Source organism: Macaca mulatta, chromosome 5 (genome assembly GCF_049350105.2).
Source record: "Macaca mulatta isolate MMU2019108-1 chromosome 5, T2T-MMU8v2.0, whole genome shotgun sequence".
In the NCBI taxonomy this organism is placed as follows: domain Eukaryota; kingdom Metazoa; phylum Chordata; class Mammalia; order Primates; family Cercopithecidae; genus Macaca; species Macaca mulatta.
In genome coordinates, this window is record NC_133410.1 from 48,012,239 (window position 1) to 48,026,273 (window position 14,035).

Below are 14,035 nucleotides of genomic sequence, written 5' to 3' on the forward strand. Positions count from 1 at the left end.
CAGGCTGAAGTAAAAGTTAAGTGTGTTCAAGGTAAGCTCCTAGCTTTGGACAGTTTGATATTATCAGTTGTTTTGACTTCTAAGTTCTTTTTTTTAATTATACTATTAAACAATACAACTAATATATATATAGATATATGAAATCATTAGGACTTTGAGAAACTCAAACTAGCTGCATTAAGCAGCTACTCTGAAAGTATTTTAGTATTCGACATTTAACATTCTCTATTGTAGCTTATATTGTACCCACAAAGAATTAAAATTAGACATTTCAGTTATTTCAAAAATGATCTCTTTGACCTTATTTTCCTTTTATTTCAGTCTCTCAGGTTTCACCGGCCCTTAGGCTATTTGCTTGACAGCATCTCTGAAGGAAAACATGTTAAGCTTTTCTAGTGAGATACAGCTGATGGCAGCCATTGTCAAAAGCTATCAGTGGATTTCTTTGTATTAGTAAAATGCAGTTGACATCTTACATGGAACCTGTGCATTAATCTTTATTCATACAAAATGTTAAAATCTTAATTATCCCTTATCTTGTCCAGTTTGTCCAAGTATACTAATAAATTTGAAAATAATAATTTCAGTTGACTAATGGCTTATTTTTGTACTGTGTACTTAATGATACAGCCTTTTGGGGGGTACTATTCAATATAATTATTGCTGATTTTTATTCTGTTAAAAGACAAACCCCAACCATATAGTCCTGTGGCTGCACAATGGCTTGAGAGATACAGGTCCACACCTTTCCAGCCAGAGCATACAAAACACGGTAGTTTGTGCACAGAGCACCCTCCAGTTCACATCTAATCAGTTTTCCTGTCACGGCATTTTCTTTATTCAAGGTTCAAACGAAGGTTAAAATTTAACTGTCGAGGTTCTACTTCTGGGTGTGATGGAGTAGCCTATATAAGAACAATCCTGCAAGGACAACTATGGAAGCTGAATCCTATCAGCGAAAACTCAAACAGTTAGAGAAAAGTACCGAAGTGAGCCCAATACCCGCCCCAGTGCTTACTCTAGGTGTATTCATATTCACGTCCCTGCGCATAGAGGCTGAACAGAAAGCAGTGGCCTAGAGTTTCTGCCCTACAGTTTCACTGGGCTGGGAAAACAGTTTTCAAAGATAGATAGTGAGATATTGAGGGCCAATATCCTGGAGAAAAGAGAACTGCAGAGAAGTGACCCCAATAGTCTCTGTGCAGTTTCCCCTTGGGACATTTGCTGTTCCTGTTTATTATCTGCAGGGGGAGAGGCTACGAAATCACACACTAGCCCCTGGGAGACTGAGAAGGTTGGCAGAGACTGCTGCTCTCTCAGTGCTGGAGAGAGAAAAATCATTCAATTCACTTGTGAGCCTTAGAAGTCTTGAAGAATAATAAAAAGAATGTATAACTCAAAAACATAGGAAAATTAAATAGGGCAGACAGTAAATATTTTAGGCTTTGCAAACCATATAGTGTTTGTTGTAACTATTGAACTATTACAGTGCAAACATAGCCATGGACAATATGTAAGTAAACCAGATAGCTGTTTTCTACTAATTTTATTTACAAAACCAGGCAGTGGGCCAGATATGACTTGATGGCTGTAGTTTGCTAACCTGTGTTCAAGAAGTTTGTATGCACTATTAGTTGTTTGAATTTCCTAAAAATTTTAGAATCAGCCTGTCAATTTCCGTTAATATGCCATCTGAGATTTTGAATGAGACTGCATTAAACCTATAGACCGTTTTGGGGGAAAATGACATCTTTACCATATTGAGTCTTCTAATTGATAAACATGGTATATAGTCCTCCATTTAGGTGGTCTTTCATTTTTTTCAATATTTGCAGTTTTCTGTATAGAGGTACAGCATATCTTTAGATATATTTGTAGGTATTTGATATTTTCCTATTATAAATTGTATCTATTGCTTTAAAACCAACCACCCTGAAACTTAATGGCTTCAAACCACCAAAATGAATCTATGTGCTGGCTGGGAGTTTTCTTCTGGCCTTGCCTAGGGTCACTCATGAGTCTATAGTCATTTGATGGCTTGACTGGGGAAGTGGCAGGGTTGAAGTTCCAAGTTGGCTTCACTCATGTCTTGCACACTGGCTGTCAACTGGAATGCCTCTGTTCTCCCCTACATGGCCTCATCTTCCAGCAGGCTAGAGGTCAAATAGTTTCCCAGAGTTTATCCCAGTTTGCACTCTGACCAGTATGATGGCAAAAGCAGAAGCCACAAAAGACCACTTCAGGACTAGTCTTGGAAGTTACACAGCATTGCTTCTGAACTTGATTGGTTAGAGCAAATCACAAGGCCATCCCAATTTAAGAGATGGTGAAATGGTGGACTCTGTCTCTTCATGGGAAGAACAGGAAAGTCACATTGCAAAGGGGTGTGGCCACAGAGAAGCATGATTCATTGGGACCAGTATTTTAACAATCTACCTTTGCTTCTAGTAGGCAATGATTTCTGAAGATACAAAAACCGTAACCATGATGGAAAAGGCCAATAACCTGGACTTATTAAAATTAAAAACTTCTGTTCATCAAAAAATGCTACTAAGATAGCAAAACTGCTAGCCACAGAGAAGGAATAATCTTTGCAATACATATATCCAAAAGAGGATATATCCATTTAGGATAAAAAGCCCCTACAAATCAATAAGAAAAACCCAACCCATTTACAAAAATGAACAACGTACTTGAAGCCACAATTCACAAAACATCTTAAATGAGATCCATTTGAAAAGGAGCTCAAACATTAGTCATCAGGGAAATGCAAAATAGTACCATGAGATACCACCACACACTTCATTTTTCATAGGCCTATACATGTCATAGATATTTACTACTTATTAATGAAAGACCCATCTCCTAGAAAAATAATTGCCTACTGTATGCAGTTTGTGTGAAAGAGAGAAACTATTTTTTGTTCTTCTGCCCCTCCCAATTGAAAACGTGCTGGATTTACTCTTAGGGAAGGAACAGAGCTACTCTGTTTTCAATGCCAGATTGGACTTGAAGAGGCCTTTCTTAGGAGGTGATTATCTAATGCTTTTTTCTCCCATTGCTTGCCCATGTACATGTACACATCATGGGAAAAAGATCATAGCTTTGTCAGAGGTTGTGGATTTCCTAGACCACAATTCTCTAATGCACTGAGAAATACTGCTTCAATTTCCCCACTTGGAATGTTGACAGCAGCAATATAGTCTCCACAGAGCTTTTTACAAAGCTATGGTTTTCCATTGTGCTGTTAGAGAGCTGATTTTTAAAAGCCAAAGGTAGGAATTCGCTGGATAGAGAGCTCAAAGAACCTGCTGCTCTCAGGAAAACCCTGAGGCAGGTGCTAAGAAGTCTTCTTTTCTGTCTGGGCTATTCTGCTGCCAGGATTACCCTTCCAGTGTCAAGAGCAAACCACTTTTCACATATGGTAAAAAGAGACTGACCTGCTCAGTGGCTTCTCTTTTGGCATTGTATGTATCCAGGTGTTCTTGCAACTCCAAAACACCAAACTTGAGGGTTTCCAGCAAACCACATGACATCAGCTGTGAAATCAGAAATATTGACCCAGGTTACCATTTCTGATTGAAATCACGAGACTCACAAAATCATGAGACTTTTCAGTTATGGAATACCTATTAGTTGGTTTTTGGATATTCTCTTACTCTACTCTGTCCCCTACTAAGAGCTGAGCTCTCACTGGAACAGAGTAGGAGTGCAGTGGGACTTCAGAAGTCTCAGGAAGGACATCCTCAAGTGTTTTCAAAGACGTCAGGCAAGACCAGTACACACCTCAACCTTGAAGATTTTTAAACCTTAGTTCTTTAAATACCTTAATATATAATCTAGAAGTGTGCTTGGAAATAAATCAGGAAATGAACCAGGAGGCCTGAGTATTTCACGGGGGGAGGTTTAGGTATCTCCTACGCATTTTTATTTAAGAATAAAAAAATTACCCATCTCTAGAGCATGACTTTTTAGCTTTCCCATCTAGGACTCTGTGGAGGGTAAGGGCAGGAAGGAGTCAGAATCAGAAATAGTCACAAGTTGCTGCATCTAATATACCAGAATTGTACTTTGCCAAATATTTATAATCCTGTTGAAAATCTGAACCTTTATACCATAAAATTCAGAATTACTTAGAAAAAAAAGACGACTTACTGAATGATGCCATTCAAATGTAGTCTTTATAATAAATGTGCATGTAAAAACTTACTGTTTCAGCATCCACAAAGACTGTTGGGCATTCTGAACATATCATCATCACTTCCAAGGAGCTTTTAAATTTGGTACCAATGCGTTGCAGACTCTCACCAAGAAAGCTGACTGCCTCATTAGTTATTTCTCCAAACTTTCTTTGAATTGTCTATGGGGAAAAGCAAAAGAGTTTGGTGTTTCATAAGAAAGCCTTTTTTTTTTTTTTTTTTTTTTTTTTTGAGATGGAGTCTTGCTCTGCCGCCCAGGCTGGAGTGCAGTGGCCGGATCTCAGCTCACTGCAAGCTCCGCCTCCCGGGTTCCCGCCATTCTCCTGCCTCAGCCTCCCGAGTAGCTGGGATTACAGGCGCCCGCCACCTCGCCCGGCTAGTTTTTTGTATTTTTTTAGTAGAGACGGGGTTTCACCGTGTCAGCCAGGATGGTCTCGATCTCCTGACCTCGTGATCCGCCCGTCTCGGCCTCCCAAAGTGCTGGGATTACAGGCTTGAGCCACCGCGCCCGGCCAGAAAGCCTTTTTTTACCTTTAAAAGTAAAGAAGCATAATAGGGTAGACTTTTATTTTAAAATTATAATGATATATAGAATTTTAACCATTGATCTGTAAATCCATATTTTTAGGTATTTCCTTAGGAAACATATTAATTTCTAAAAAGAAACAAAAATTTACAAAATAATATTACTGAAAAAATTAATGCTATATGCCAGTCATCTCCCTATTCCTGAGATTTTTTCATCAGAGGCAGACAGATGGATGCATGCTGTACATTCTTAGCAATCAAAGTCCTTGCCTGTCTTGAGGAAGTTGTTCATCAAAAGTTATTACCTGAAAGAAACTTTCAGTAAATGTAGTTTACTATTCTTGACTATGGGCTGCCATCTGGCTTAACTTTAGGTAAAGTCATAAAAAATGTATTAAGAGTAATATTTTCTCCAAGTCCAAGAATATTCATTTCCATAAAACAGACAATGCCTGACTCACAGTAAGTCAATCAATTAGACTACATTATCAGTAGTATCAATGGTTAAAGTATACCTACTTATATATGTGTTGCACTGTTAGGTGGCATTATGATTAAAATAAAAAGCATAAATCCACACTTTCAGCCATCATGAAACTTACAACATCAGTAAGAATATGAGTAGAAAAACCAAGTAGTGATGCAGTAAGTACAGAATTAAATAAGCGCTCCCGTTAATGAGTGCTAAAGAACTTCCAGGAGAGAGAGACTGGAGGTTGGAGTGGTTGGGAAAGCTTTGGTAAGAAAATGTATTTAGCTGAGTCTTCCAAGATGGGCAAAATTTGGGAGGAGAAAAGGGAGGAAAGGTAGTAGATAGTTCAGAGGATATAACTTAAATGGTGGCATTTTTCTGTACCTTAGTTTCCCTCTCCACTGAATGCTAAAAATCAAATCTACATTCGATAGTTGTGGTGTGAGAACACTTACTATAAAGCCATTTAGCACAGTGCCTAGCACGTAGTGGGTAGTCAATAAATTTTAGCTTATATTATCGTTATTGTTGGGGAGGAAGCAACCTTAACAGCTAAAACTTTTAAGGTCCTCACAGAGTCATAAAAGTGTCCATTACTTTAACCCTTGATTATAAACTGATTTATGATATATTAACTGTAAGCTCCCTGAAGGCAGAGCTTAGGCCTTTATTTCTTTGGTATCCTGATAGTGCCTAAGCATACTGCAGAAAACATATCAGATGTTGTTTTCAAGTTTTATTCTAATTGCCTTAAGGGAGAAATCTGTACCAGTCATTGTATAATGTACCAGCAGTACCACAATGTCACAGTGTCAATGTAAGTAATACTACTAGCTTAGAAAAAAAAATTATTAAAGAAAACTGGTAGGAATATTAAAATTGGAGATGCTGATTTTAGAAGAAAAACTGTAACTTGAATAGGTAACTATAATATAAATTCAGAAACCCTGAACCTCACTGACCTGAAAAAGCCTAGAAAACACATGAAAAGTAAACACTGCAGAGGACCCGTCGGTGTCAGACAGCATCTGATTGACGTGGCAGCGCCAGGCTTCCTCTTCATCCTCATATGCCACGGGCTGAAAGGCGGCTATGATGGCAGAAAGAAATGGTGATGGCAGAGGCGACGTCTGTACTTCTGGAAAACCATCTTGCTCTTCTTCGTCTTGACTGTTAACACAGATATCACAAATATCATAACACTATCTCAGAAAAAAAGAATAGGCTCAATCACGTAAGACAGCTTAAGTCATTTGACAGGTTATTTTTATTCATATATACACACTGATTTAGAAAATGTACAACCACCTAAATCTTGTAAGAAAGTGTGAATAAGTGAATTCCTGTTCTTTCTAGTTAGCATTTTTAGAATTAGAACTCTAATTTCAAGCAACTACCTTAAAATAACCCAAGTCCTATAATGTGCCACCACTATGGATTAATTTTAGTAACTTCTATGAATAATACCAATGAGAATGTTTTCATTTTCAATGGTCAATTTTGGAGGCTTTTATTTGAACAGCCTCACATTGGTGATAATATTTTTAAAGTTTTGATCATGATCTTTTGTGTTAAGGGCTATGTTAGGTGCCTTATATGGATAATTTCATTCAGTCTTTGCAACTACATGAGGATTAGGTTCTATTATTATCTTGATTTTAAAGATGAAACAAAAAGTTCAGTAAGGTTAAATAATATGTCTAGTTACTGGGTAAGAAATGACAGGGCCAGAATTTGAACCCAGGACTACGGGTCCAATTACTATTAGCCAGGAAACACATAGCTAGCTCAGTTATTTCATAAGCACATACTATGTTCCTAGCAATATGGCCAATAATAGATTGGAATCCAAAGAAACATAAGACCTGGCCATTTCCTTCAAATAATTTATAATCCCAAAAGTCAGATTATACAAACCAAAACGGAACAATGGAAAAAGATGAAGATATATTTGGGTTGGACATTCTACAACTCTCGGCCATAAATATGAAGAAATATTTGAGTCTGACACTCCATAAAAAAGACATGTGTTATTCAAGGTCTTAAGATTGAATGTTTTGCATTACAAGCTGGTTCTATAAGGCTTTATCGAAATTTTGGAGCAATGCATATGGAAGAGAGGGACCCAAGTAAAGACTGGAGAAAACCATCAAAATAAAGCAGACATCTGAAGTGAAAACAAATGAGACCTCAAAAAGGTTAATTTTAAAACTGTCACTGTGGTGACTGATTTTAACACGTATACTATAAGCTAGAGTAGATAACCTGTTTGCTTAGTAGGAATGCTCCATTCTATTTCAGCTGCAGTAGTTGGCCAAAGTCGACTGTTTGGCTTCAGCCTCTTAGAAAGCCAACTAGCTGAATAGCATCGTTTCTGGCATTCCTGAACTTGTGCATGATTAATGATTGAATGGTTGCATGGGCTACTGCCATATTCAAATCAGTAATATGAAAAAGGTGTATCACTAAGATTTATTGTTAATATCTGATTATATATTTTCAAATATAGGTAAGTATTCTTCATATGTTGACGGTAAAAAAAAATCTCCAATGTGTTGTATATGTTAAAACTCTATTATCACATGAAGTATAAAGGTGTAATTTTTATTGTAAAAGTAAAATTCTGAAATACTTGCTGATTATTAAATATTAATTTTATATAAAAACATTTATCCAGGAGCTCAAATTGTTGAATGGGGAAATAGATACACGCACAGAGTGCATGAAGTTAGATACCTTTATAAAAAACATAATATTGAACCACAAATATTTATGAAATTTAAATAGTGGATATTCTAATTCTATGTGTTACAGAATTATTTGGTATATGAGTTTCATAACAGCCACCAAAATTTCCCTTAAAAACTATAAATAATTGATTATTCAAGTTAGTCCATGAGTAAAGAAAAAGTTCCATTTGAGAATTCTCCATACTTTTTGGTAATACGTTTTTAATGTATGGAGCATAAACATTTAAAAGGAGCAATCTAGCATCTAAGAAATAATCTGCCTATAATAGAAATAAAACTTAAAAAATATGACCACTGATCATGAAACTGTAAAAACAACTTTTTGGATATATTTTAGATTTAAATTCTGGTATCACAGAAGTTCATTCCAATATTGATTTTAACATTTGGCCATCTAGCATGCCAAAATAGATATTTGGTGTGCTTCTAAATGTGGAATACCACTTACTATGCTTTGAAAATGGCCTAATTGTTTTTCTTTATGGGAATGTCCATAATCGAAGAAATATCCCATTAGAGTAAGGCATTCATTCTATCTTTAAAAATGAAGATAGTATGATTCTAGACTAAAACACACAAAGTATGATTACAGACTGAAACGCACAAAGAAATGAAAGTAAGTAAACTGGAATACAGGGGCACTCTTTGGAAGGAATGGGGGAGAGATTATCACCTCACTATGGTGTTTATGATACTGTATTCTCACCTAGACAGTCCGGAGAAATCTGCTTCTTCTTCTTCACATCTTTCATCTAGCTCTTTCAGAGCTAAGGTAACATCCTCTTCGCAGATTGACTCAGGGTAGCTTTCAGGAGCTAGAGGCTCCGGCATTTCAGTTTCTTCTAAATCAAGAATTCCTTGACACACAAGAGAATCCTGCTGTTCTTGAATTATATAGGACCCTTCATCTTCAAAGGTTGTAACATGTTCTTCCTTTAATACTGAACTTGTATCCTACAAAACAATCATATTTTTAGTGAACTATAAAAACATAAAAAAGAATTTTACAACACAATAAATAAGTATTGCCATCCATCTAAGTCTGTTTTATTAAGTGGTGTTCATTTATACAGTCTAACTATATGTATAAATACATATATGTATATGTATTTTTTTGAAACAGAGTCTTGCTCTGTCACTCCCGCTGGAGTGCAATGGCGTGATCTCGGCTCACTGCAATCTCTGCCTCTCAGGTTCAAGCGATTCTCCTGCCTCAGCCACCCAAGCAGTAAGGACTACAGGCACATGACACCACACCCAGCTAATTTTTTTTTTTGTATTTTTTAGTAGAGATAGGGTTTCACCATGTTAGCCAGGATGGTCTCGATCTCTTCACCTCATGATTCACCCGCCTTGGCCTCCCAAAGTGCTGGGATTACAGGTGTGACCCACTGTACCCGGCCACTTTTACAGTTTTTGAACCAGTTATAAACTTTTTTAACGGTCATAGGTTTAAAATATTTTGAAATTAAAATATATCACCTATTATTGTATAGAAATATTGAAGACTTTTTCTTTTCTCTTCAGTAATAGGATTTAGGTGTTTACTTAGAAATACGCACTTTGGTCCAAGATGGCCAAATAGGAACAGCTCCAGGCTACAGCTCCCAACGTGAGCGACACAGAAGATGGGTGATTTCTGCATTTCCAACTGAGGTACCGGGTTCATCTCACTAGGGTGTGTTGGACAGTGGGTGCAGGACAGTGGATACAGCCCGCCAAGTGAGAGCCGAAGCAGGGCGAGGCATTGCCTCACCCAGGAAGCACAAGGGGTAAGGGAATTCCCTTTTCCAGCCAAGGGAAACTATGATACACAGCACCTGGAAAATTGGGTCACTCCCACCCTAATACTGCACTCTTCAAGGGACTTAGCAAACGGCACACCAGGAGATTATATCCCGTGCCTGGCTCAGAGGGTCCCATGCCCATGGGGCCTCCCTCAGTGCTAGCACAGCAGTCTGAGATCTAACTGCAAGGTGGCAGCGAGGCTGGGGGAGGGGCGCCCACCATTGCTGAGGCTTGAGTAGGTAAACAAAGCAGTCTCCAAGCTCAAATGGGTGGAGCCCACTGCAGCTCAAGGAGGCCTGCCTGCCTCTGTAGACTCCACCTCTGTGGACAGGGCATACCCAAACAAAAGGCAGCAGAAACCTCTGCAGATTTAAATGTCCCTGTCTGACAGCTTTGAAGAGAGTAGTGGTTCTCCCAGCATGGAGTTTGAGATCTGAGAACGGACAGACTGCCTCCTCAAGTGGGTCCCTGACCCCCGAGTAGCCTAACCAGGAGGCACCCCCTAGTAGGCGCAGACTGACACCTCACACGGCTGGGTACCCCTCTGAGACGAAGCTTTCAGAGGAAGGATCAGGCAGCAACATTTGCTGTTCAGTAATATTCACTATTCTGCAGTCTCCCCTGCTGGATACCCAGGCAAATAGGGTCTGGAGTGGACCTCCAGCAAACTCCACCAGACCTGCAGCTGAGGGTCCTGACTGTTAGAAGGAAAACTAACAAACAGAAAGGACATCCACACCAAAACCCCATCTGTACGTCACCATCATCAAAGACCAAAGGTAGATAAAACCACAAAGATGGGAAAAAAACAGAGCAGAAAAGCTGAAAATTCTAAAAATCAGAGCACCTCTCTCCCTCCAAAGGAACACAGCTCCTCCCCGGCAATGGATCAAAGCTGGATGGAGAATGACTTTGACGAGTTGAGAGAAGAAGGCTTCAGATGATCAAACTTCTCCGAGGTAAAGAAGGAAGTTCGAACCCATCACAAAGAAGCTAAAAACCTTGAAAAAAGATTAGACGAATGGCTAACTAGAATAACCAATGTAAAGAAGTCCTTAAATGACCTGATAAGAGCTGAAAACCATGGCACAAGAACTATGTGACAAATGCACAAGCTTCAGTAACCGACATGATCAACTGGAAGAAAGGGTATCAGCGATTGAAGATCAAATGAATGAAATGAAGCGAGAAGTGTAGAGAAAAAAGAGTAAAAAGAAATGAACAAAGCCTTCAAGAAATATGGGACCATGTGAAAAGACCAAATCTACGTCTGACTGGTGTGCCTGAAAGTGACGGGGAAAATAGAACCAAGTTGGAAAACACTGTGCAGGATATCATCCAGGAGAACTTCCCCAACCTAGTAAGGCAGGCCAACATTCAAATTCAGGAAATACAGAGAACGCCACAAAGATAATCCTCGAGAAGAGCAACTCCAAGACACATAATTGTCAGATTCACCAAAGTTGAAATGAAGGAAAAAATTTTAAGGGCAGCCAGAGAGAAAGGTCGGGTTACCCACAAAGGGAAGCCCATCAGACTAACAGCAGATCTCATGGCAGAAACTCTACAAGACAGAAGAGAGTGGGGAGTCAATATTCAACATTATTAAAGAAAAGAATTTTCACCCAGAATATCATATCCAGCCAAACTAAGTTTCACAAGTGAAGGAGAAATAAAATCCTTTACAGACAAACAAATGCTTAGAGATTTTGTCACCACTAGGCCTGCCCTACAAGAGATCCTGAAGGAAGCACTAAACATGGAAAGGAACAACAGGTACCAGCCATTGCAAAAACATGTCAAAATGTAAAGTCCATTGAGGCTAGGAAGAAACTGCATCAACTAGTTAGCAAAATAACCAGCTAACATCATAATGACAGGATCAACTTCACACATAACAATATTAACCTTAAATGTAAATGGACTAAGTGGTCCAATTAAAAGACATAGACTGGCAAATTGGATAAAGAGTCAAGACCCATCAGTTTGCTGTATTCAGGAGACCCATCTCACATGCAGAGACACACATAGGCTCAAAATAAAGGGATGGCGGAAGATCTACCAAGCAAATGGGAAACAAAAAAAAGCAGGGGTTGCAATCCTAGTCTCTGATAAAACAGACTTTAAACCATCAAAGATCAAAAGAGACAAAGAAGGCCATTACATAATGGTAAAGGGATCAATTCATCAGGAAGAGCTAACTATCCTGAATATATATGCACCCAACACAGGAGCACCCAGATTCATAAAGCAAGTCCTTAGAGACTTACAAAGAGACTTCGACTCCCATACAGTAATAATGGGAAACTTTAACACCCCACTGTCAACATTAGACAGATCAATGAGACAGAAAGTTAACAAGGATGTCCAGGAATTGAACTCAACTCTGTACCACATGGACCTAATGGACATCTACAGAACTCTCCACCCCAAATCAACAGAATATACATTCTTCTCAGCACCACATCACACTTATTCCAAAATTGACCACATAGTTGGAAGTAAAGCACTCCTCAGCAAATGTAAAAGAACAGAAATTATAACCAAGTGTCTCTCTGACCACAGTGCAATCAAACTAGAACTCAGGACTAAGAAACTCAATCAAAACTGCTCAACTACATGGAAACAGAACAACCTGCTCCTGAATGACTACTGGGTACATAATGAAATGAAGGCAGAAATAAAGATGTTCTTTGAAACCAATGAGAACAAAGATACAACATACCAGAATCTCTGGGACACATTTAAAGCAGTACACACTGTGCTTTAAATGTGAGGGAAATTTATAGCACTAAATGCCCACAAGAGAAAGCAGGAAAGATCTAAAATTGACACCCTAACATCACAATTAAAAGAACTAGAGAAGCAAGAGCAAACACATTCCAAAGCTAGCAGAAAGCAAGAAATAACTAAGATCAGAGCAGAACTGAAGGAGATAGAGACACAAAAAACCCTCCAAAAAATCAATGAATCCAGGAGCTGGTTTTTTGAAAAGATCAACAAAATTGATAGACCGCTAGCAAGACTAATAAAAAAGAAAAGAGAGAAGAATGAAATAGACGCAACAAAAAATGATAAAGGGGATATCACCACCGACCCCACAGAAATACAAACTACCATCAGAGAATACTATAAACACCTCTATGCCAATAAACTAGAAAAGCTAGAAGAAATGGATAATTTCCTGGACACTTACACTCTCTCAAGATTAAACCAAGAAGAGGTTGAATCCCTGAAGAGACAAATAGGAGGGTCTGAAATTGAGGCAATAATTAATAGCCTACCCACCAAAAAGAGTTCAGGACCAGATGGATTCACAGCTGAATTCTACTGGAGGTACAAGGAGGAGCTGGTACCATTCCTTCTGAAACTATTCCCATCAATAGAAAAAGAGGGAATCCTCCCTTACTCATTATATCAGGCCAGCATCATCCTGATACCAAAGCCTGGCAGAGACACAACAAAGAAAGAGAATTTTAGACCAACATCCTTGATGAACATTAATGCAAAAATCCTCAATAAAATACTGGCAAACCGAATCCAGCAGCACATCAAAAAGCTTATCCACCATGATCAAGTGGGCTTCATCCCTGCGATGCAAGGCTGGTTCAACATATGCAAATCAATAAATGTAATCCAGCATATAAACAGAATCAAAGACAAAAACCACATGATTCTCTCAATACATGCAGAAAATGCAAATTTTGCCTTTGACAAAATTCAACAGCCCTTCATGCTAAAAACTCTCAATAAATTTGGTATTGATGGAATGTATGTCAAAATAATAAGAGCTTTTTATGACAAACCCACTGCCAATATCATACTGAATGGGCATAAATTGGAAGCATTCCCTTTGAAAACTGGCACAAGCCAGGGATGCCCTCTCTCACCACTCCTATTCAACATAGTGTTGGAAGTTCTGGCCAGAGCAATCAGGCAGGAGAAAGAAATAGAGGGTATTCAATTAGGAAAAGAGGAAGTCAAATTGTCCCTGTTTGCAATGACAGGATTGTATATTTAGAAAACCCCATTGTCTCAGCCCAAAATCTCCTTAAGCTGATAAGCAACTTCAGTAAAGTCTCAGCATAGAAAATTAATGTGCAAAAATCACAAGCATTCTTATACACCAGTAACAGACAGAGAGCCACATCATGACTGAACTTCCATTCACAACTGCTTCAAAGAGAATAAAATACCTAGGAATCCAACTTACAAGGGATGTGAAAGACCTCTTCAAGGAGCACTACAAACCACTGCTCAATGAAATAAAGGAGGACACAAACAAATGGAACAACATT

General features: G+C 38.5%; 1 protein-coding gene across 21 annotated transcripts in view; it reads right to left on the reverse strand.

The window, feature by feature from the left end:
• FRYL (FRY like transcription coactivator) overlaps positions 1-14,035 on the reverse strand; it is a 286,763-nt gene that overhangs the window by 8,827 nt on the left and 263,901 nt on the right. For all 21 annotated transcript variants that reach the window (XR_013417845.1, XM_078003390.1, XM_078003383.1 and 18 more), the window contains 4 exons: positions 8,656-8,903; positions 6,162-6,369; positions 4,211-4,360; positions 3,441-3,539 (listed from right to left, as the gene is read on the reverse strand). Coding sequence is in view for 20 of the 21 variants with exons in the window: in XM_078003390.1 (XP_077859516.1) it covers positions 3,441-3,539; positions 4,211-4,360; positions 6,162-6,369; positions 8,656-8,903 (705 nt within the window). In the remaining variant the exon portion in view is untranslated. The remainder of the gene's footprint in view (positions 1-3,440; positions 3,540-4,210; positions 4,361-6,161; positions 6,370-8,655; positions 8,904-14,035) is intronic.